This window comes from Chiloscyllium plagiosum, chromosome 9 (assembly GCF_004010195.1).
Source record: "Chiloscyllium plagiosum isolate BGI_BamShark_2017 chromosome 9, ASM401019v2, whole genome shotgun sequence".
NCBI classification, from domain to species: Eukaryota; Metazoa; Chordata; class Chondrichthyes; order Orectolobiformes; family Hemiscylliidae; genus Chiloscyllium; species Chiloscyllium plagiosum.
Window position 1 is genome coordinate 77266193 of NC_057718.1, and position 25344 is coordinate 77291536.

The 25344-nt window shown below is 40.7% G+C and overlaps 1 protein-coding gene across 1 annotated transcript in view; it reads left to right on the forward strand.

The window, feature by feature from the left end:
* Positions 1 to 25344, forward strand: part of LOC122552959 (centromere protein J-like) — a 129525-nt gene that overhangs the window by 77607 nt on the left and 26574 nt on the right. Inside the window, exons 9-10 of the mRNA XM_043696273.1 lie at positions 17635 to 17769; positions 19683 to 19787. Coding sequence (XP_043552208.1) covers positions 17635 to 17769; positions 19683 to 19787 — 240 coding nt within the window. The remainder of the gene's footprint in view (positions 1 to 17634; positions 17770 to 19682; positions 19788 to 25344) is intronic.

A 25344-nucleotide genomic window follows, 5' to 3' on the forward strand; every position in this document is an offset into this window, starting at 1 on the left:
ATCAATTAGCACTCTGAGCAGAAAAGTTGTTCATGGAGATTAGTGTCCATTCCATCTATTAAGCTTGCTATGTGCATAGTTGACACATGAAATCTATGCAAAGCTTTGCATTAGAAGCATTAATTCATAACTTCTATCAGATATTCTCAGCTTGCTAAAAGCCTATTCCCTGTTTCCACCTTCGCTTCACTCCTATTACCCATCTACAAAGTTACCTAGGATACTTCTCTATTTTTTGACAGAATCTAAACACAGAAACTTTTTAACTCATTTTTTATTTTAGCCTAAGTTCCAATTTTTCTCTCTTTTAGTTTAATTTTTTCACTTCATTCTCCTGGTTTTTCTCAGTTTAAATCCAAGCTTCTGAATAAGCTGTAATATGTCCTCATAAGAGAAGAAAACAGAAAACAATAAATTATTTTAAATTCAACATGCTCTGAATCACAAAGCAATTAATATTCTGTTTTTAAGTCATCCTCTCTTTTTTATGTCTACGTCTGGCTGTTGAATTTCTTGTCTTTTTATAAAATTCAAATTTATTTGTCTTAAAAACAGCCACAGTCATATTTTTGCTGATGTGGTAGGAGATCAACTTGGGGAATTTCCCAATATGACAGACCCACTTCAATTTAAAGGTTGTGTAATGCATCCTTATTTGGGGGCAGGGGAGAGTTGGAACTACAGTAGGTGGCACACAAGCGCACATGTCAAGTTGGCTGTCTAGAATATTGTCTGACAATTAGATGCTCTAGCTCTCACACATTTTCACCTTTCCCACCTACTCTCTATAATCACTTTAATTCACCTCATACATTTTCATCTTTTCCTACTCGCTGTCCATCTAAATACCCCCTAGCCATCCAATGCTACATTCAAGCCCTGTGGCCTCAACATATACTTCATGATGGCGGCATGGTTAGCACTGCTGCCTCATAGCACCAGGGACCAGGTTCAATTCCAGCCTTGGGCGATTGTCTGTGTGGAGTTTGCACATTCTCCTCGTGTCTACATGGATTTCCTCCGGGTGCTCAAGTTTCCTCCCACAATCCAAAGATGTACAGGTTAGGTGAATTAACCAAGCTAAAATTGCCTATAGTGTTCAGGGATGTGTGGGTTATGTGCATTAGTCAGATGTAAATGTAGGGTAATGGTTCTGGCTGGGTTACTCTTCAGAGGGATTGTGCAGATTTGTTGGGCTGAATGGCCTGTTTCCACACTGTAGGGATTCTATGAATTCTATGTCTCCTTCTATTTACCCTCCTCCCCTCCCTAATCTCCTCTCCCATTGTTGTATTAATTGTACTTCCATGCCTATTTACCAGATATCTGTTATGACACAGCAGCAAACCCTTCTGCTAATTAAACCAAACACATAGAAATTGTAATTGTTTTTTTATAGATATTTTTATTAGAAATTTAACATTTTTACAAGTTTACAAAAATAAATAAAACTCTCAAGTACAAACATTGATATACAATTAAATATTAAATATATAATAACCAAAATTTAACAAAAGAAAAATACCGAGAAAGAAAAAAAACAAAACTCAACTAACTACTAATCTAACCTACAACTAACAAGAGTGTATATTTAAGTCTCTTACATTATTCAAATAAGAGAAAGAGAAAAAAAAAACAAAAAAAAACAACGGATAACATAGAAATTGGGTAGTGAGATACATGCTTGGAATGTGTTAACATCAAATGTAACAAAACCCGTATTTGTGCAGGATTCCTCTCCCAAGGGGCCCCGGACCAGCCAGGTTCGTAATCTCAATTAAATAAAAGCCCTTGTTAGGATAGCCTAAATATCTGTATTCATATAATTCAAGAAGGGCTGCCATATTTTGTAAAATAATTCGTCTTTCGGTGCACCATATTTGTAAGGAAGTCAAGGGGAATACATTCCATAATTAATCTGTGCCAATTTGAAAGTCCAGGGGGACCCTCAGCCACCCAGTTTACCAAAATATTTTTCCTTGCACAGAAAGAGAGAATAGAAAATAGTCTCTTCCCGTGCATATCCAGGGAGGGAAAGTTCGAAAAGCCCAAAAGGAGAGATATAGGGTCCACTTTAATTTCCGTTCCTAAAATTTCTGTCAGGGTACTTGCTACTTTAGTCCAGTATCTACGGATCTTATGACAGGTCCATAGGCAATGTTCAAGAGTGCCCACCTCTATTTTACATTTGGGACAGATTGGAGATACTCCTGCCTTAAATTTTGCCAATTGATCCGGTGCTATATGGGCCCTATGAAATATCTTCAGCTGGATAGCCTGAGTTCTGTTACAGATGGTAATTTTCTGGCGTTTTCCCAAATGTCATTCCACGTTTCTATAGAGATTTCTAGTCCCAAATCCTGATCCCATGTTTTAAGCAGATTGTCCATATCTCCCGATACTTCATCATGTTAGTAAATGATAAATAGTACTGATGGAGGATACTCCCATTGGTCGTAGTACTCTACATTCTCTATCTGATTTATAAAGACTGTCTAATAACGTAGTCTTCTTCTGTATATAATCTCGAATTGGAAGTATCGATAGAGGTCTCCATTAGGTAATCCGAATTTCTGATGCAGCTGTTCAAAAGACATCAGGACCCCATCTTTAAATAGGTCCCCTAGACATGAGATACCCCTGGATCTCCAGAGTTTAAAAGTGGCGTCTGTAAACCCCGGTTGGAATCCCCATGCTCCCACTATCGGCGCATAGGGGGATGTTTTATGTGAGTTGCCCTCATTTTGCTGCATTATATTCCAAGCTTTAATTGTGTTTAGTATTATAGGGTTTTTACAGTGATCCGTAATGATTTTCCTCTTGTCCAAAAATAAAAGGTTAACAAGTGGGCATTTTACTTGAGAAGCCTCGATGTCCAGCCAGATTGATTGTGTATCAGACAAGACCCAATCAGCTATTTAATAGGGAACTTAACTGATATTTCCTAAAATCTGGGAAGTCCAATCCTCCCCTTGCCTGTGGCAGCTGTAGCTTCTTCAGCTTAATGAGGGGCCATCCATGATTCCAGATAAAGGAACCCAGCCAGCCATATAATTTATGTAGTGCCAGCCTCAGCAGCATCACTGGAAGCATTCTCATAGGGTATAGGAGACGGGGCAGGACATTCATTTTAATTAGTGCTATTCTACCCAGCCAGGAAATTGGAAGGTCTCCCCATCGCTGGAGGTCCTGCCTTATCCTCTCCAGTAAATGCACAAAGTTAGCCTTGTATAACTGACCAAATACTGGGGTAATAAAAATGCCTAAATATAAGAAACCCTCCAGGGACCAATGAAAGGGAAAATGGGATCTGTCCACTAAGTGGGGTATCATAGCAAGGCCACCCATTGGCATAGCCTCCGATTTTACCTCGTAATTGTTTGAAGTATGAGTGATAGAAAACTACCCAAATTCTACTATTTAACAAAAAATATCAATATATTCCTTAACTCTAAAAGTGAACATTAAACAACAATTATTTACAACTCTATGCCTCCTTTTTCTTCAAGGTTTGTTATCTACATCCTACTCTATAACAATATCCTGATCCAATAAAAGCCCCTATTAAATTTACAGAAACCTAATGTTCAAAACTAGACAGCAGCTGTCATCTCCAGTGTCAGTCTTCCTCTGTAGATCTTCCTGGATCGTCTTTGGTCTTCTGCTGCAAAGATGTTTCATATGGAAAAGGTACCTTTGACAGAGAGTGTGGTGAATAGCAGTCTTTCAATGGCAGTTGGTGCTCTTCATTAATTTGATGTTGTCAAAACAGTAAAATTCAAATTTGATTGGGTTTTAGTTTCTTGGGGCATAATTTAAACTGATTGGTTAAATTCAAACTGCTGTGAAAATAACTTGAGGTATCTAGGTTACAGCCAAGTGTTACATCTTTCAATTTTCCAGCACACTGTGTGACTGCTAGTCGGTCACATGACAGGTGCTTGCCAGCTTTCAACTTTCACTCTCTCTTAAAGGTACAGTGCACACCTTCAACTACATTACATATCCATTATGAACTGATCCAATGAGTCCTATAATAACAATAGCAAGTGTTTGAAAGAGCACCCATTCAAAGATCTATCTGAAGGAGAAACTGCTTTTCTTACACCCTAAAAACAATGATAATAATATTGGATCATTGCAGATATCAGTAACGCAGCTCATTACTTCTCTACATTGCATATAATGGGCTAATGGACATGGAGGTTATAAAGGAAACTGATAGGACTTACTGGATCTCACAAGAATGAGTTTGAAAAGTAAATTCAAAAGAAAAATGTCACATATCACATTGTAGCTTTAACTACAACTAAGAGACTGGAGGTAAACACTGATGTGAGTGAAGAAGAAAAAATAGAGTAGATGAGAGGTATGAAGAGTTTTTGTCTAAAGGGAAGATAACACCCTTTTTCTTCAAATTAAGCATCTAAGCTAATACAGTATTAGGGGCTACTGAAGCTGTCTTTCTGGAGAAAGATTTATTTTTCTCTCTGGAGAGTTCAGTGAAAGCCAATGTGTTAGTAAACGGAATATGGGAAGAGTATATCCCAGTTCCATTCCATAAAGGTCACTTGCAGTGTGACTCGTTGTCTGGTCTAGTGGTAATCAGGGTAGTTAAGAAATTATCTGTAGATGGGGTTGATTTACTCCTGAAAAATGACTTAGCAAGAGTGAAAGTTATAGATCACCTATAATCATGGAAAGCCCAATTGAGACTAATGCATTGGAACAGTTGCAGAAACAGTTATGGGGATTTTTCCATTATCTGTGGTAACTTGAGCAATGACTAAAAAAAGTCCATCATCAGAGGTCACAGTAATATCACAAGCAGATGTTAAGGTAGCTGACATTCTATTTAAGAAGAAGACAGTTCAAAAGAAGTCAAGAAGTGTGGAGCTGGAAAAGCACAGCAGCACAGGCAATATCTGAGGAGCAGGAGAATTGATGTTTCAGACATAAGGCCTTCATCAGGATGAGGGGATTATGCCCAAAATATTGATTCTCCTGCTCCTCAGTTGCTGCCTGACCTGCTGTGCTTTTCCAGTGCCACGCTTTTTGACTCTGATCTCCAGCATTTGCAGTTTCTCCGAGTTGAAAAGAAGTGTTTGGCATGCCTTGATTATTTGAGACTCAGGATGAGGCTGAAGGGGTTCTCGAATACTATTATATTAAAAATAGAGTTCTGATGAGAATATGAAACATTCTTACAAATCTGCAGATGAAGAATGGGTGGTTGTTCATTAAATAGTGGTACCATATCTGCCCAGATATGGTAATGAGTTATTATGAGCAGCGCATTAAATTCCTGAGTGGACAAAACGGAATACAGAAAACATAAGCATTGATTAAATGGTATTTTATATGGCCAAGACTTCATAAAGATGTAATGCAGTTTTGTAAACATGTCGTACATCATAGGTAGGAGGGAAACCTCAACATATAAACAAACCAGCACCTTTGATAGCCAAAGCAGTTTTTGAAGACCATTTAGACATGTTTGAGGAGATCATATAGGACTATTACTGAAAATGAAAGCAGAACATCAGCATAACTTTGTAATATGGGTATGACAACCCAAGTCCTAGAAGGTATTCCTTGAGGTTGTGGTGGAAAAGTTAGTGCAGTTTTTAAACTCATTATGAACTATCAATTGAGATACCATCTGACCAGGGTTTTAACTTTACGCCTCAAGTTTTCCAGGAATTCATCAGCATTTGAGTATAAACAATTGAATTCAACTATGTATCATCTGCAAACCATGGAGCTTTGGAGAGATGCATAAGACTCTCAAAGCAATGATTAACAAATACCCACAGAACTAGGACAAAGGATTAGGTTTTTGTGATTTGCTAACAGAGATCCCAAATGAATCTATTGGATTTAGTCCATTTGATTTGGGTCATGGTCATGAAATCAGATTTCCATTAAAATTGAGAAGTTTTTGAACCAAAACAATGAATCCTAACAGTTGAATTAAATGTCCATGTTTCTAGAAAGACTCGCAGGTAAGATAGCACAGTGAATATGAAAGTTTCACAAGTAAAATGAAAGAATGTGCAGATAAACATTCAGCAACTGGAATGTTTCAAGTGGGCAAGGAAGTATTGATGTTGTTGCCTTGGTGAGATTAACTTCTAAAAGTCAAATAATTTGTCCATGCAAAGTAGTTAGGAGGATTATTAAAGTGATTTATTTGACGTATACTCCTGGTCATAGGAAAAATAATGGATTATTGTCACATAAATATGGTGAGAAAATATCATTGTAGGGAAGAGGATAAGGAGGAACAAGTGTGTCAAATGATAGGAGTAGTGGAAAATGACAGACAATAAGGCAAGGTTGACAGTTCTCAAAGCAAACCTCCTATAATTTGACAAGCTAACACAGAAATAATGGGTAAGTTACACACTGTGTTTTCACATTTAGAGGAAGCACAAAGGAAGATCTTATAAGACTACTGAAAAAGTATAAGATAATCTGTAGATATGTCTGGACGTACAACATTATCTAATCATGATGTGGTAATAAGAGTTACAGGACCAATGGAACAGCATCCTTACCAGTTGGACCCAGAGAAACAAAATTAAGTGAAAACAGATTCAGCATGCTGGAAAACCACTTGATTGAACCAAGTCCAAGCAGCTGGAATCCAGCAGTAGTGTTGGTTCCTAAAAGTGATGGATCATCCCTAGATTTCAAATAGATTTTAGAAAAATAAATGTAGTGATGAAGACAGGTTCATATCAAATTCCATGATTGGAAGAGAGTATTGATGGGATTCACATTCCTTTCTGAGAATGATCTATTGAAGGGGCAAAGATAATTTCCATTAGTATCGAAATCTAAGAAAATATCCACTTTTGTTTCACCAAATGGAATCTACTAGGGACAAGTGATGTCATTTGGACTATGGAGTGCCCCAGCTACATTCCAGATGCTAGACCAGGTTCAAGTCATAGTTAGGGTTTATAACTATGTGGTGGAGGAAAACACTCTGTGTTTTTCAGATTGGAACCCTGTGAAGAGTGGTGTACTGCAAGGATCAGTGCTGGGTCCACTGTTTTCCGTCATTTATATAAATGATTGGGTGTGATATGTAGGAGATATGGTTATTAAGTTTGCAGATGACACAAGAATTGGTGGTATAGTGGACAGTGAAGAAGCTTATCACGAGTACAATGGTACCTTGATAAGATGGGCCAATGGGCCAGGGAGTGGTAGAAAGAGTTTAGTTCAGATAAAAGTGAGGTGTTGCATTTTGGTAAGGCAAATCAAAGCAGGACTTACACAGTTAATGGTAGGGTCCTGGGGAGTGTTGCCAAACAAATAGACTTGGGCTGCAGATAAATAGTTCCTTGAAAGTGGAGTCGCAGATAAACAGGGTGGTGAAGAAGGTGTTTGACATGCTACTTTTATTGAGCAGTGAATTGAGTATAGGGGTTGGAGGTCATGTTGCAGCTGTAACAGAACATCGGTGAGGCCACTTTTGGAATACTGAGTTCAATTCTGATCTCCCTGCTATAAGAAAAATGTTGTTAAACTTGTCAAGGATGTTGCCAGCATTGAAGGATTTAAGCTAAAGGGAGAGGCTGAGTAGGCTGCGGCTATTTTCCCTGGAGCGTCAGATGCTGATGGCTCATCTTATAGAGGTTTTTAAAATCATGAAGGGCATGGAAAGGGTGAATAGCAAAAGTCTTTTTCCCAGAATACTGGAATCTAAAACTGGAGGGCATGGGTTTAAAGTGAGAGGGGAAAGATTTAAAAGGGACCTGAAGGGCAACTTTTTCACACAGAGGGTGGTGTATATATGGAATGAACTGCCAGAATATGTGATGGAGATGGGTAAAATTACAACATTTAAAATGGATCTGGATGGGTACATGAATAGGAAGGGTTTAGGGGGAAGGCAAAAGTGAGTACAGAAGATGCTAGAGATCAGAGTCAAGATTAGAGTGGTGCTAGAAAAGCACAGCAAGTCAGGCAGCGTCCAAGGCGCAGGAAAATCGACATATCGGGCAAAAGCCCTTCATTAGGAAAGGGTTTAGAGGGATATGAGCTAATTGCTGGCAAATGGGACTAGATCAGGTTAAGATATCTGGTCAGCATGGACAAGTTAGACTGAGTAGTCAGTTTCTGTATTTTACAACTCTGTGACTCTTATGACTCTGTGTAATTTATTTACATTATATTGTATATAGTGACATATGAGAGTAGCAATTACAGTTTAAACAATTACAGTTGGCTGGCTTCGTAATAACTTCCAGATCCAGTTCTTGAAAGCTCTTCCCCTGAACCTCCTAGACTCCCCAAGGTCTTACCCAACCCATATATGAACTTGCATTCCCCCTCCCCCTGCCCCTGCCATCCCCACCACCTTCTGGCATGAGTTAGTTATGCAAAGTGTTATCATTCACTGACCTTCACTTGAAGTCAAGGTGAGCCCTGAAGAAGGGCTTATGCCCGAAACATCGATTCTCCTGTTCCCTGGATGCTGCCTGACCTGCTGCGCTTTTCCAGCAACACATTTTCAGCACTAACTGCATGATGTCAGTTTCTGCACCAGCTAAGATTACCATGAAGGTGTGCCTTCTCAACCTCGCCCCCTCCCCGAAGCATGGTGACCCTCAGGTTAAACTCACCGTTACTCATCGCCTACTAACAAAAGAGCAGCCTATTCTCTTCTGGGACAATAGTGACTACTTTTACTGATGTAAGGTGTAGGTGTAAGATTGACATATCACACAGTAATACAGGAGAAAGTGAGGACTGCAGATGCTGTAGATCAGAGTTAAAAAGTGCTGAAGAAGGGCGTATGCCCAAAACGTCAATTCTCCTGCTTCTCGAATGCTGCCTGACCTGCTGTGTTTTTCCAGTGCCACACTTTTCTACACAATACTACAGCAAATATCCATGCCCTTGACAGAGGACAGCTGACCAGCAAAGCAAGGTAACACATAAGGCAAGGGAGAGATTCTGTGAGCACGCAGCAAAGTGCTAGGCCAGTGAGTGCTAGGACACAACCCTGAGTTGCAGCCTGGTTTAATATGTGAGCTGGGTACCTGTCTCTGTGCGTGAAGTGTCCTTGCTGCAGCTTTCAATGCTAGTTGCTGGTGCATCCTAAAATGGAGGTCTCTACATCCTTACCATCCAGCAAGTGGATCACAGAGGTGCCATGAGGATCCTGGTGTGTTGGCAGTTACTAAATGCCTATGTCTGAGGTAAGGAGTGTGTACAGCTGATGTCCACGGATTGTGCCCTGAGATGCTTTTGCATAGTGACCAACGTGGAGGTTATCGCAGGTGAGGTGAAATTACAATAGACAATAGGTGCAGGAGTAGGCTATTCTGCCCTTCGAGCCTGCATCACCATTCAATATGATCATGGCTGTTCATCCTTAATCAGTATCCTGTTCCTGCCTTATCTCCATAATCCTTGATTCCACTATCCTTGAGAGCTCTATCCAACTCTTTCTTAAATGAATCCAGAGACTGGGCCTCCACTGCCCTCTGGGGCACAGCATTCCACACAGCCACCACTCTCTGGCTGAAGAAGTTTCTCCTCATCTCTGTCCTAAATGGTTGTTCTGATTTACTTATCAAGAATTCTTCCAGCAGGTTATGTGACAGTTTGATACATGTTAATGAAGTGAAATCTGAAAGTAATAAGGTAATTAACAAGCTATGATACCCTTTAATAGGCAACTGGTCACTCCCGAGCAAGAATCTCATCTCAATGTATGGAACTTCGTCAAAAGATGGAGCAAGTTGTTCCCATCATCAAGATAAACCTTGTTCGACTTTTCATGTAACTCTGCAACATTTCTCACCATAGCCAATGTCAGGCCCAGAAGATTCCGCTGGTCAGGCAGCATCCGAGGAACAGGAAAATCGACAGTCTGGGCAAAAGCCCTTCATCAGGAGTGGCTGAAACATCGATTTTCCGCTCCTCGGATGCTGCTTGACTTGCTGTGCTTTTCCAGCACCACTCTAATTTAGACTCTGAGTTCCAGCATCTGGAGTCCTCACTTTTGCCAAAAGATTCCGCCCCATGTTTCAGTTCATCATATTCACCAGTGTATTCAGCATGAGGTCTTTATTGAAAAGAACTTAAGCTGTCTGTCTACAGTGTGCTTCATGGCAGATGGCACATGAATTTGGCAAACATTTTTGCAAAAATAACATTTTTGTACTATTGTGTTTCAGTGCAAACACACTTTTTGGGAGCTTTACAAAAGAGTTGAGAGTGTGGTGCTGGAAAAGCATAGCAGGTCAGGCAGCATTCAAGGAGCAAGAGAATCGACGTTTCGGGCATAAGCCTTTCATCAGGAATGAGGCTCATGGGCTGGGGGCTGAGAAATAAATGGGAGGGGGTGGGGGTGGGGGGAAGGTAGCTGAGAATGCAATAGGTAGATGAAGGTGAGGGAGAAGATAATAGGTCGGAGAGGAGGTTGGAGCAGATAGATGGGAAAGGTGTGGACCGGTCAGGAGGGCGGTGCTGAGTTGGAGGCTTGGGACTGGGATAATTTGGGGGGAGGGAAAATGAGGAAACTGGTGAAATCCACATTGATCCTGTGTGGCCTGAGATGACAAGGCAGGTGACAAGGCAGAATATGAGGCGTTCTTCCTCTAGGTGTCAGATGGTAAGGATTTGGAGATGGAGGAGGCCCAGGACCTGCATGTCCTTGGCGGAGTGGGAGGGGATGTTGAAGTGTTCAGCCATGGGGCAGTGGGGTTTGTTGGTGCAGATGTCCAGAAATGTTCTCTGAAACAATCCACAACTAGGCATCCTGTTTCCCTGATGCAGAGGAGACCACATTGGGTGCAATGGATACAGTTTGGCGCACTGACTTCTACACCACTGAAGCCAGGCGCCAACTCGCAGACACCTCCTCTTACTGCCCCCTCGACCACAACGTCACCTCCCATCATCAAACCAATATCTCCCAGACCATCCACAACCTCATCACCTCAGGGCATCTCCCATCCACAGTCTCCAACCTCATTGTCTGTGAACTCTACATTGCCCGATTCTACCGCATACTGAAGATTCACAAACCTGACTTCCCCAGTCGACCCATTGTCTCAGCCTGCTCCTGTCTCACTGAACTCATTTTTGAATACCTTGACACCATCCTGTCCCCCTTAGTCTAGGAACTCCCCACCTATGTTCGGGACACCACCCACGCCCTTCACTCCTCCAAGATTTTCGTTTCCCCAGCCCCCAATGCCTCATCGACACCAGGGACATCCAGTCCCTGTACATATCCATCTGCCACGACAAAGGCTTCCAGCCCTCCGTTTCTTCCTCTCACATTGTCCCAATCAGTACCCTTCCACTGACACCCTCATCCGCCTGGCTGAACTGGTCCTCACCCTTAACAACTTCTCTTCCAATCCTCCCACTTCCTCCAAACCAAAGGGGTAGTCATACACACCCGCATAGGACCCAACTATGCCTTCCTCTTTGATGGGTCTGTGGAACAGTCCATCTTCTGCAGTTACACCGGCACCACACCCCACCTATTCCTCCGCAACATCGATGACTGCATTTCCTCGTGCTCCCATGAGGAGGTTGAACAGTTCATCAAATTTAGTAACACCTTTCACCGCAACCTCAAATTCACCTGGAACATCTCAGACACCTCCCTCTCCTTCCTGGATGTCTCCATCTCCATCTCCGGCAACCGACTAACCATGGATGTCTACTACAAACCCACCAACTCCCACAGCTACCTAGCCTACACCTCCTCCCACCCTATCTCCTATTAAAAAAAGCCATCCCTTATTCCCAATTCTTCTGCCTCTGCCGTGTCTGTTCCAAAGATGACCAATTCCACCTCAGAAAATTCCAGATGACCTCCTTCCAAGATTGCAATTTCCCTTACCATTGGTTGATGATGTCCTCCAGCGCTTCTCTTCCACTTCCTGCACCTCCGCCCTTGAACCCCATGCCTCCCAACGCAACAAGAACAGAACTCTCCCTGGTCCTCACCTTCCACCCTACCAACTTCTGCCATAATTGCATCATCCTTTGCCCCTTCTGCTGCCTATAAACGGACCCCACCACCAGATATATTTTTCCCTCCCCGCCCCTATCAGTGTTCTGGAAAGACCATTCCCTTCTTGACACCCTCACCGGACCCACACTCCCCATCAGCCCACACCTCACTTCTGTCCAAGGCCCCCAAAGGATCCTTCCACATTCGACAGAAATTTACCTGTACCTCTGCCAATGTTATCTATTGTATCTGTTACACCCAATGTGGTCTCCTCTACATTGAAGAGACAGGATGCCTACTTGTGGATCATTTCAGAGAACATTTCTGGGACACCTGCACCAACCAACCCCACTGCCTCGCAGCTGACACTTCAAGTCTCTCTCCAACTCCGCCAAGGACATGCAGGTCCTGGGTCTCCTCCATCACCAAACTCTTACCACCTGACGCCTGGAGGAAAAACGCCTCATATTCCACCTTGGCAACCACACAGGGTCAAAGTGGATTTCACCAGTTGCCTCATATCCTCTCCCTCCAAATTATCACAATCCCAAGCCTCCAACACAATACCACCCTCCTGACTTGTCAATCACCTTTTCCATTAATCCACTCCACCCTCCTTTCCGACCTATCACCTTCTCCCTCACCTTCATCTACCTATCGCATTCTCAGCTACGTTCGCACTAACCCCACCCCCTCCCATTTATCTCTCAGCCACCCCAGCCCACAAGCCTCATTCCTGATGAAGGGCTTGTGCCCGAAACATCGATTCTCCTGCTCCAAGGATGCTGCCTAACCTGCTGTGCTTTTGCAGCACCACACTACCGACTGATCTCCAGCATCTGCAGTCTTCACTTTTGCCTAGCTTTATACAAGAGGCCTGAGTTTCTGTATGAAATAAGTCTTGTGTATTTAGATGCATGTTCTCGGCTTGCTGTCCATATTGCATGAAATTTTAGGCCACTGATTTCACATGTTGCAACCCTAAAACCTAACAGTCTTGGGGACAAGGCCTGGGCAGCAAGTTTGGTTGGCAGTGCAAGGAACAGAAACAGCATCAGAAGTCAACACTTTAACTTCCTATATAGCTGAAACACAGATTACTTGCAGATATTTGGAGTAGATACAGTCACAAAATAATAGGATTCCATGACAGAGATTGAAGGTTTTATTTACTAGTCGAAATGTTTGACCCATTAACAAAACATGTGCTTTAAAGGTGCATCATCACAGAAAGGGCACACTTTATGTTTATGACTCCACTATTTAAATTGTAAGATTTAAACATGTAGAATAAATGTAGAAATGCATTTCCTTTAAAATGGATGTGAATTTAAAATGGTGAGGTTGGACACTGAAAGCTTGCATGGAACATGATAATATCCTGAAACTGGAATTTGAACCAAAAATGACTGCACCAAACATAAGTAGATGCGTACTCCACTGCATGTTGTTCCTTCTACTATGGTGTTACTTCTATTTTTCTAAATGTCGGGTTGCACCTGAACTGGAGGGGCAACAATACCCTGGGCAGGAGGTTTGCAAGAGCTCTTCAGGAAGGTTTAAACTAGTTTGGCAGGGGGGTTGGAACCAGAGCTACAGATCTGAGGAAGGCATAGGTATTGAACAGTTAGATACAACATGAAGAGATCTGTGATGAGGGATAGACAGTTGATAGGGCAAAGTTGCAGTCAGTATGATAAGTTGAAGTATGTCTATTTTAATACAAGAAGTATCAGGAATAAGGGTGATGAACTTAAGAGCCTGGATCAGTAGATGGAATTAAGATGTTTGGCCATTACGGAGACTTGATATCACAGGGGCAGGAATGGTTTATTGGATGTTCCAGGGTTTAGATGTTTCAAAAGGAATTGTGGTGGGGGTGAATGGGGGGTAAAAGAGATGGGGGAATGGCATTGCTAATCAGCCACAGGATCATAGCTGCAGATAGGGAGGTGGCGAGAAGGGTTTGTCTACATAGTCAGAATGGGTGGTAGTCTCAGAAATAGGAAAGAAGCAGTTACTTTATTGGGAGTTTTCTATAACTCCCCCACCCCCACCCCAATGGCAACAGACACGGAGGAGCAGATTGGGAAGAAGATTTTGGAAAGGTGCAGAAATAACAGGGTTGTTGTCAGGGGTGACTTTAACTTCCCTAATATTGATTGGAACCTCTTATTTCAAATAGTTTGGATGGAGTAGTTTTTGTCAGGTGTGGCCAGGAAGGATTAGATAGATTGACGAAAGGGGAGGCCATATTGGATTTGATGCTTGGCAACAAACCAGGCCAGGTGTCAGATCTGTCAGTGGGAGAGCATTTTGGTGATAGTGGTCACAATTCCCTGACCTTTACTATAGTCATGGAAAGTGATAGGAGCAGACAATATGGGAAAGTATTTAATGGGGTGGGGGGGGGAATTATAATGCTATTAGGCAGGAACTGAGGTGCCTAAATTGGGAACAGATGTTCTCATGAAAATGCACAACAGAAATGTGAAGGTTGTTTAGGGAGAACTTGTTGATAGTACTGGATAGGTTTGTCTCACTGAGGCAAGGAACGGATGATAGAGTGAAGGAACCTTCGGTGACAAGGGATGTAGAACTTCTAGTTAAGAGGAAGAAAGATGCAGACTTAAGGTTCAGGAGGCAAGGATCAGACAGGGCTTTAGATGGTTATAAGTTAACCAGAAAGGTACTGAAGAATGGACTTAGGAGACCTAGAAAGGGGCATGAAAAAACTTTAGCTGGTAGGATTAAGGAAAACACTAAGGCATTATACAATTTCGTGAGGAACAGGAGGATGGCCAGGGTGAGGATAGGGTCAATCAGAGATATTGGAGGGTACTTGTGCCTGGAGTCAGAGGAGGTAGAGGAGGTTCTTAATGATTACTTAACTTCAGTATTCACTACTGAGATAGACCTTGTTGTTTGTGAGGACAGCATGGAACAGTTGATGTTAAGAAGGAGGATGTGCTGAAAATGTTGAAAAACATAAGGATAGATAACTCCCCTAAGCCAGATGGGATATATCCAAGGTTACTACGAGAAGCGAGGGAAGAGTTTGCTGCACCTTTGGTGATGATCTTCGCGTCCTCACTGTCGACTGGATTAGGGCCAGATGATTGGAGGGTGGTAAATGTTATTCCTTTGTTCAAGAAAGGGAATAGGGATCATCCTGGCAGATAATGACCAGTCAGTCTTACATCCGTGGTAGGTAAATTATTGGAGAAGATTCTGATAGACAGGATTTATGATGACTTGAAAACCATAGTTTGATTAGAGGTAGTCAGCATGGCTTTGTGAGGAGCCAGTCATGCCTCACAAGCCTTATTGAATTCTTTGATTCGGAGATGCCGGTGTTGGACTGGGGTGTACAAAGTTAAAAATCACACAACACCAGGTTATAGTCCAACAGGTTTAATTGGAAGCACACTAGCTTTCGGAGCGACGCTCCTTCATCAGGTGATTGTGGAGGGCTCGATCGTAACACAGAATTTATAGCAAAAATTTGCAGTGTGATGTAACTGAAATTATACATTGAAGAATTGATTGCATGAATTTATGTAAAACTCTGTTATCTCACTTTTTAGATTGGAATCAATCTAAACATCAGATCATAGACAGAGAACACAGGGGGCTAACACCTTCAACATATTGTCTAGCTATCACCATTGTTAACAGCTAACCCGAGAATGCAACTTTAAAAAAAAGGTTTTGTGATTTACACATGAAAGAAGTGAAACTATCACTGTATTCTAACAGATGAAAGGCTTAACAGACAATCAATTCTTCAATGTATAATTTCAGTTACATCACACTGCAAATTTTTGATATAAATTCTGTGTTACGATCGAGCCCTCCACAATCACCTGATGAAGGAGGGTCGCTCTGAAAGCTAGTGTGCTTCCAATTAAACCTGGTGTTGTGTGATTTTTAACTGAATTCTTTGAGGATGTGACAAACACATTGATGAAGGTAGAGCAGTGGATATGGTGTACATAGATTTTAGCAAGGCATTTGATAAGGTTCCCAATGGTAGGCTCATTCAGAAAGTAAGGAGGCATGGGATACAGGAAAGTCTGGCTGTCTGGATACAGAATTGGCTGGCCCACAGAAGACAGAGGTGATAGTACATGGAAAGTATTTAGCTTGGAGTTTGGTGACCAGTGGTGTTCCACAGGGATCTTTCTGGGACCTCTGCTCTTTGTAATTTCTATAAATAACTTGGATGAGGAAGTGGAAGGGTGGGTTAGTAAGTTTGCCAATGATATGAAGGTTGGTGGAGTGGTGGATAACGTGGAGGGCTGTTGTAGGTTGCAATGGGACATTGACAAGATGCAGAAATGGGCTGATAAATAGCAGATGGAATTCAATCTGGAAAAGTGTAAAGTGGTTCATTTTGGAAGGTCGAATTTAAATGCAGAATACAGGGTTAAAGGCAGGATTCTTGGCAGTATGGAGGAACAGTGGGATCTTGGGGTCCATGTCCATAGATCCCTCAAAGTTGCCACCAAGTTGATACGATTGTTAAGAAAGTGTATAGTGTGTTGGTTTTCATTAGCAGCGGGATTGAGTTTAAGAGCCATGAAGTTATGCTGCATCTGTAAAGAGCCCTGGTTAGACCACACTTGGAATATTGTGTTCAATTCTAGTCACTTCATTATAGGAACAATGTGGAAGCTTAAGAGACAGTGCAGAGGAGATTTACCAGGATGTTGCCTGGACTGGAGGGCATGTGTTATGAAGTGACATTGAGTTAGCAAAGGCTTTTCTCATTGGAGCAAAAAAGGGTGAGAGGTGTACAAGATGGTGAGAGGCATAAATAGAATGGATAGCCAGAGACTTTTTCCCAGGGGGCATAATTTTAAGGTGATTGGAGGAAGGTTTAAGGGAGATATCAGAGGTAGGTTCTTTATACAGAGGTAGATGGGTGCATGGAATGCACTGCCAGCAGTGGTAGTTAATTCAGATGCATTAGGGACATTTAAGCGACACATGGATGATAGTACAACATAAGTTAGTTTGACCTTAAGAGTAGGATAAAGGGTTGGCACAACATTAAGGGCTGAAGAGATTGTACTGTGCTGTACTGTATGTTCAATGTTCTATGTTCTAAACATTATAGCAGAAAATGAATAAAGGTATAACTTACTGACTTAGTGTTTATGTTTCTTCTGTGTTGTTTCTTAGATTCAAAACTCTAGCTTTTAGAGCACTGCTCCTTCACCAGGTGCTAGTCCCTAATGAAGGAGCAGTGCTGTGAAAGCCAGTGTTTTCAAAAAAACCCATTGGACTATAATCTGGTGTTGTGTGATTTTTGACCTTGTCAACGCAGAACAACACTGGCATCGCCACATCCTGTTTCTCATATTGACATCCCTTATATGTATTTGTGTTTGAAATTTTATTCGATAACTTAAAGCGTTTTAGACTGATTGTTTATTTGTTTGAAGTTCATAAGTTGTAGCTTTAATTGTTCAGTGCATCAATTATACCTGCATCATAAAATATTAAAAAGAAACCAAATATTATCAACTAAATAGATAACTAATGATTAAACAGAATTGATGTGCTTTTGAACAGGTATATTTTCAGTCAGAATTGTTTTCAATTAATTACTTTAAATATTTTTACCACAGATACAAGAAACACAAACTTTAAATCAGAGTTCAGCACTCAGATCGCAAGAGAGACCTCCTTCAGGCTGTAGGAGTCGCAGTGCAACCCCAAGGGGAAGGAAGACTCCACTGGATAGTTTTGACCTTGAACAGAAGGTTTGCATTTTTTATTGTCGCTGTTAGATCTCAATGTATTTTCTCAATGAGAGTCTGAGTCGCTGGGCAGATTTCTGGTGACCTTTATTTACTTCATTACAGTAAAAAGCAAGGCACGAAGGCATGAAAAAGCACACAAACTTCAGAATGTCTTATTTCATATATGTTAACTTAGAGTGCACATGCCACCACCATCACCACCCCCCCCCCCGCCCTTGATTACTATTAGTCAGCAGTACCGAGTTGTCACTCTGTGATTGGCTTTCTCGTACAGCATCATTACTGAGATGGACAGGTTCAAGGCCTAATCATGGTCCTTCATGATGTTCTTGAGGCTTCAATGGTTACTGTCCGAGTAATATTTGCCAGAACTTCCAATTAATTAGGTCAAGAATTTTAAACTTATTATTAAAGGGAAAACAAAAGAATGTTGACATCTGATCAGTTCCAACAGTTATGTGGTTTAGCACATCCCAATTCACATTCCAATATCTTAAGATAGAAAAGGGACCTAATGGGCAACTTTTTCACACAGAGGCTGGTGCGTATATGGAATGAGCTGTCAGAGGAAGTGTTGGAGACTGGTACAATTATAGCGTTTAAAAGACATCTGGATGGGTATATGAAAAGGAAAGGTTTAGAGGGATATGGGCCAAGTGCCGGTAAATGGGTCAAGATCAGGTTAGGATATCTGGTCGGCATGGATGAATTGGACCGAAGGGTCTGCTTCCGTGCTGTACATCTCTATGACTCTAAGTGAACGAGACAGAGAAAGACTTTTCTTGCTGCACTTGCTGAACTAATTGTTAACTATTTGTGGTCTTTTATGAAGTAACTCAGATCTAGAGTTATTGATTAAACAACTCATTAGTGTGAGGTAGTCAAAAGTGCTATTGCTCAAATGTTGTTATCTTATGTGTTAGTTTCAAATGTTCTATGAAAAATAGCCAAATGTTGATAAATGTTATATCTTCTTTTGCATCAGTTACAACTCAAGAAAATGTTGCTGTCAGCAATAGTTGTAGGCAGCCCTAACAGCCATTTTGTGTATGGGCACCCCTAACTATCATTTTATGTTACTCATTTATGGGCATCCCTAACAGCCATTTTGTACTACTCAGATATGGGCAACCCTTACAGTCATTATTGTTGGTTTCCTTAATAAACTAAGTATTTGACTCTGAATCAGTCTGTAATTTGAAACTAAACATTAGCCAAGCACAACAATGTGGACCAGAACGTGAAATTTCTGACCATATATACATTTTTCTCAAAGTGGGCCAGAAAAAAAAATCCTCCAGCTTTCGTTTATTTAGTTTCTTTAACTTCAACAACTTTTGAATATGGAAAATCTAACCACTCAGGCTTCAGCACATTTTGCTTCATAAAGTAAAAACAGTACATTGAAGGAAGATTGTAGTTAATTGTTTTGTGCAAATATATACTTGTACTTTTTAAAGTTTATGCGTGATGTGTAAGTCCAATTAATAAGATGGTGTCAGCATTATTATAGTCAAAATAACTCATCAAATTATTGAAAAAAAATCACATTGATTTTACCTAGAATGTATTCATTCGTGTTCTAATTAATTTGTTGTAAACCATAATCTCATTGATAACCTTTGAATATCCAAAATATGGTTTCATTATCTACATAGTAAAAACAGAATACTGGGGATAATTTACTTGTATGAAAATGGTATGGATCAGGAGGAGAGACAAAGAACAGCCATTCAGTAATGTATTTCTAGCATCACTTTCCACCAATATGATTTCGCTGATGTGATCTTCCTTTAAAGCTGTAACCTAACTATCGCTTTGTTTCAGGGTTCCTCACTAATTGTTGTCCTTTGATCTCCAACCACAGTGCTTTATCTTCAGCTAGCTGTAAGAAATTATTTTCAATTTTTCAGATTTCACGGCCCAGCTCTGTTTTATCAAGAAAAGAGTCTACTTATTTTAAGAGGAAAGTTACAAATAATAATGTCAGAGAGGAAATTCGGTACCCAGATGGCAAGGTAAATGGGCATTAAAAATATATTAAATATATTAAATAATAAAAGAAAGAAATGCTTTGGTACTTAATATTTTGTATTTATAGATGCAATTAATTCTTACTTTTATTGGAATATTTGAATTAATTTAGAACATTTGCTGTGAAAATTATCGATCACTATAATGCTGGAGTACTACTGTCACATAATAGAGCTGCATTTGAGCTGCAGTTTTCTCTGCTGCATTTGTTGTTCCTTTGGCTGGATTTATAAAACCAATACTGCATAGCTTTGGTAGAAAGGAGAGGAAAATGGCTGTACTTTGGAGTAGGAGCAGACCATTTAGTTTCTTGAACCTTTTCAAAGATTCAGTGAGACCAATCTCTGCCATGACTCCTTTTACCTGCCTTGGCTTCACATTCTATTCCTTGGCTAGCAAAAACCTTGGATCATAAAATTATTCATTTATCAACTATGTTCTTTTTCTCTGGGTGGGATCTTCCTTTTGTACCACTCTTTGCATGAACTTGTGTTTCTTAACTTCTCCTCTGAATGATCTTTGTTCTTATTTTGAGGTGTGTTCTTTTGCCAAGAGCAGGAAAAAAATGTTTATATTTATCTACTCTATCAATTCTACTAAACATTTCAAAAATGGTAACAATCTTTCCAGAACTGTACATGGTCTAACAAGGGTTTTGTGCTATTACACCAAGATTTCCTTTTCTTTATATTCTGGCTCTATTATAAAGAGTCATGAAATGACCCAATTAAAAAAGGTGGACTGATTCCTTTTCCCACTTGTATGCTGGTTGCAACAGAGTTTTAATTTTAAAAAAATTGATCATTTTCATCTTGTGCTAATCAAGAAATTTGCAAGAATGTTAATATAAAGGGAAAACAACATTCATACTATATGACATAAGAGTACTGATTGACAAATAAACTCTTCTTGATAAAGGTGTTACCATGGAGAATGCAGCAAATACGTGATGACAGACAGTTAACTACGATGCTTCGTTATCTATCTCCTGTTTTGAAGTCTCTTTTTCTGAAGATAGTGGTATAGATTTAAATACACCTTTAAGAGTAATGAAAGGGCCTTCCAGGGGTTTTTCAACTTACAAACTGTCATGAAATTGTTTTCAGAGAAAGAGAGAGAAAGGATAAAGAATATTGTTCCACTGACAAGTTTTCTCTATCTGTATTCAGAGCAAATTTTATTTGCACCCATAAACTACTGCAAAAAATACGGAGGTATGGCACTGAGGGTGAGTTGGAGGTTTGGATTAGGAATTGGCTGGCTGGAAGAAGACAGAGGGTAGTAGTTGATGGTAAAGGTTCATCTTGGAGTGCAGTTACTAGCGGTGTTCCGCAAGGATCTGTTTTGGGACCATTGCTGTTTGTCATTTTTATAAATGATCTGGAGGAAGGGCTAGAAGGTTGGGTGAGCAAGTTTGCGGATGATACGAAAGTCGGTGGAGTTGTTGACAGTGAGGAAGGATGTGTCAGGTTACAGCGGGATATAGATAAGCTGCAGAACTGGGCAGAAAGGTGGCAAATGGAGTTCAATGTAGGTAAGTGTGAGGTGATTCACTTTGGTAGGAGGAACAAAAAGATGGGATACTGGACTAATAGTCGGATACTTGGTAGTGTGGATGAGCAGAGGGATCTTGGTGTCCATGTACACAGATCTCTGAAAGTTGCCATCCAGGTAAATAGTGCAGAGAAGAAGGCATATGGCGTACTGGCTTTTATTGGTAGAGGAATTGAGTTCCGTAGTCCTGAGGTCATGTTGCAGTTGTATAAGACTCTAGTGCGGCCGCATCTGGAGTATTGTGTGCAGTTTTGGTCGCCATACTATAGAAAGGATGTGGAGGCACTGGAACGGGTGCAGAGGAGGTTTACCAGGATGTTGCCTGGTATTGTATGAGGAAAGGCTGAGGCACTTGGGGCTGTTTTCATTGGAGAAATGAAGGTTTAGGGGTGATTTGATAGAGGTGTACAAGATGATTAGGGGTTTAGATAGGGTTGACCATGAGAACCTTTTTCCACGTATGGAGTCAGCTATTACGAGGTGGCATAGCTTTAAATTAAGGGGTGGTGGGTATAGGACAGATGTTAGGGGTAGATTCTTTACTCAGCGAGTCGTGAGTTCATGGAATGCCCTGCCAGTAGCAGTGGTGGACTCTCCCTCATTATGGGCATTTAAACGGGCATTGGATAGGCATATGGAGGATGGTGGGCTAGTGTAGGTTAGGTGGGCTCGGATCGGCGCAACATCGAGGGCCAAATGGCCTGTACTGCGCTGTATTTTTCTATGTTCTATGTTCTATGTTCTAAACCAGGTCATGTGACTTATCTCTGAAAGTGTCTCGATTCAAGCCAATTGTTCTTTGCAACTGCAACACTAACAATCTGGTTGCTGATGTATCCAGGATTTTGTTTCTTTACAAAACCATTCTTTTCACAAATTTCAAGATATATATATATATATATATATATATATATTCAGTTAATGATAATATAAACTAATATCTTAGATAACATTTCCTCATAACAGTAGCATTTAATTAGCCATTTTGTTTATTGAACCTGATCACTGCATTTTAGTGATTGATGTACATAGACCACTAATTGCCTTTGTACTGTCGGTATTTCTAACCTTTCCCAATTTAAAAATTTACACTACATTATAAAACTACTAATCACTGTCATTGATAAACTTAGAAATAAGCCTTTTATTGCGTTTTTAAAGTATTGAGTAAGTGTTGAGAACTGTTGAGGCCCAGCAAAGAATATTTTGCTATACCATCTCCTTCTAAATAGAGCTAATGCTTATTACTCCTTTGTACTGTCTTACACTGCATAGTTAATATAATAATGTATGAATGACCTGCCTCCTATTTCTTGAACATTGTGTAGAACCTTATTAAATGCATTCTGGAACGCCATATATTTGACACCGTATTCATTTCCTGTCTACTATTTTAGCTACATCTCAAAAAATTGAGTTAGGTTTGTTAAACATTACCTATCAAAGAAAAATAGAAACTAGGAATAGGAATAGACTATTCGGCCCTTCCAGCCTGCTCTCCCATTCGGTACGGTTGTGGATGATCATTTAGCTCAGTACCCTGTTTCTGCTTTCTCCCCATACTCTTTGATTCCTTCAACTCTAAAAACTGTATCTAACTCTTTCTTGAAAATCATCTTCAATGATTTAGCCTTAAATGCCTGAAGAAGGGCTACACCTGAAATGTTGACTTTTCCACTTCTTGATGCTGTCTTGCTTGCTGTTTTCTTCCTGAAGAAGGGCCTGTGCCCGAAACGTCGAATCTCCTGTTCCCTGGATGCTGCCTGACCTGCTGTGCTGTTCCAGCAATAAAGTTTCAACTGCTGTTTTCTTCCAGCCTCCTGCTTGCCTACCTTGGAATCTAGCACCTGCATTTTTTTTTTTGTCTTTAAATGCTTTCTATGGAGAGAGTTCCACAGATGTACCACTGTGTAGGTGAAAACATTTCTCCTCATCTCAGTCCCAAATGGCCAAACCTGTTACTTTACACTATGACAACTGTTGAAATATTAATTGTTTTCTCTCCACAAATATCCCTGTCAAGTCCTGTTAAAGGTTTATAGGTTTCCATGAGATCCCCCCCCTTATTCTTCTAAACTCTAGTCCTAACCAATTCAATCTCTCTTCATATGTCAGTCGTGCCATCTCAGGAATTAGTTGATAAATCTTTGTTGTATTCCTTCCATAATCTGTACTGTTACAGAAAGACGTCCCTACTCCTGTACTCAAACCTCTTGCTATAAAGGTTAGTGCACAATTTGCTTTTTTTACTGCCTGCTGCACCTGCACACTTAATTTCAGCTTACTTTCAGGTCTTGTTGCAACTCCCCCAATCCTAATCTATCACCATTTACGTAATCTCCCTTCCTATTTTTTGCTACCAAATTGGACGACTTCACAGTTATCTATTTTCCCACTCACTCAACTTGTACAAATCACACTGAAGCACCTCTGCATCCTCCTCACAGTTTGCCGTCCCAATCAGCTTTGTGTTGTCTGCAACCTTGAAGATATAACCTTAGTTGCCTCATCTAAATCATTCATATATAATATGAATAGATGGGGTCCAAACACTAATTTCTGCAGTACCTACTGGTCTCTGTCAGCCACACAGAAAATAACCCATTCATTCTTTCGCTTTGTTGCTTGTCTGCAAACTAGTTCACTATCCATGTCAATACACTACCCAGCAATCCAATGTGATTTAATTTTACATGCTAATCTCTTACGTGGGACCTATCAAAAGCCTTCTGACAGTCCAAGTAATACCTATCCACTAGGTTCCCTTCATCAACCCTACAAGTTATATCCTTGAAAAATTCCAGATTTATCAAACATGATTTCCCTGTTGTATATCCATGCTGAATTTTCAAGTTTTCCAAGTGATCTGCTTTTAAATCTTTTTGAACGAAGAATAGTACAGCACTGGGACAGGTCCTTCGGCCCACCAAGTCTGTGCCAACACATAATGCTTTTGTGTTACGACACAGGGTAAACCCCTCTATTAATTTAAACCTGACACACAAAGAAGGTCACTTCATGCCGTAATCTGTTAAATTTCGAGAGGCAAAGGACCACCCCAGAGGTCACTATTTAAAGTAAAATTAACAATTTTATTATTTGAGTCCAACAGAGAACATTAAAACTAACAACTGTTTACAACTCCTTTCTCTTAAACCTATCTTTTTCCTCCTACTCTATAATACTGTTCTGGTAAATTTACAGCAAAATCAATTTCAAACCCAGGTATAGTCTTCGGTTGTTGAGCTTTCTCTGTAGATTCCTCTAGGTCGACTTAGTGTTCTGCTGCACAAATTTCTTATAGACCGGTACCTTTTTAGATTAGATTAGACTACTTACAGTGTGGAAACAGGCCCTCCATCCAACAAGTCCACACCCTGCCAAATGTAAGGTTGTCCATTTTGGAAGGACAAATAAGAATGCGGAATACAGGGTTAACAGTAGGGTTCTTAGTAAGGTGGAGGAGCAGAGGGATCTTGGGGTCTATGTTCATAGATCTTTGAAAGTTGCCACTCAGGTGGATAGAGCTTGTAAGAAGGCCTATGGTGTATTAGCGTTCATTAGCAGAGGGATTGAATTCAAGAGTCGTGAAGTGATGTTACAGCTGTACAGGACTTTTGTTAGACCACATTTGGAGTACTGTGTGCAGTTCTGGTCGCCTCACTTTAGGAAAGATGTGGAAGCTTTGGAGAGGGTGCAAAGAAGATTTACCAGGATGTTGCCTGGAATGGAGAATAGGTCATATGAGGTTAGGTTGAGCGTGCGAGGCCTTTTCTCATTGGAACGGAGAAGGATGAGAGGTGACTTGATAGAGGTGTATAAGATGATCAGGGGAATAGATAGAGGAGACAATCAGAAACTTTTTCCCCGGGTACAACAGAGTGTTACAAGGGGACATAAATTTAAGGTGAAGGGTGGAAGGTATAGGGGAGATGTCAGGGGTAGGTTCTTTACCCAGAGAGTGGTGGGGGCATAGAATGCGCTGCC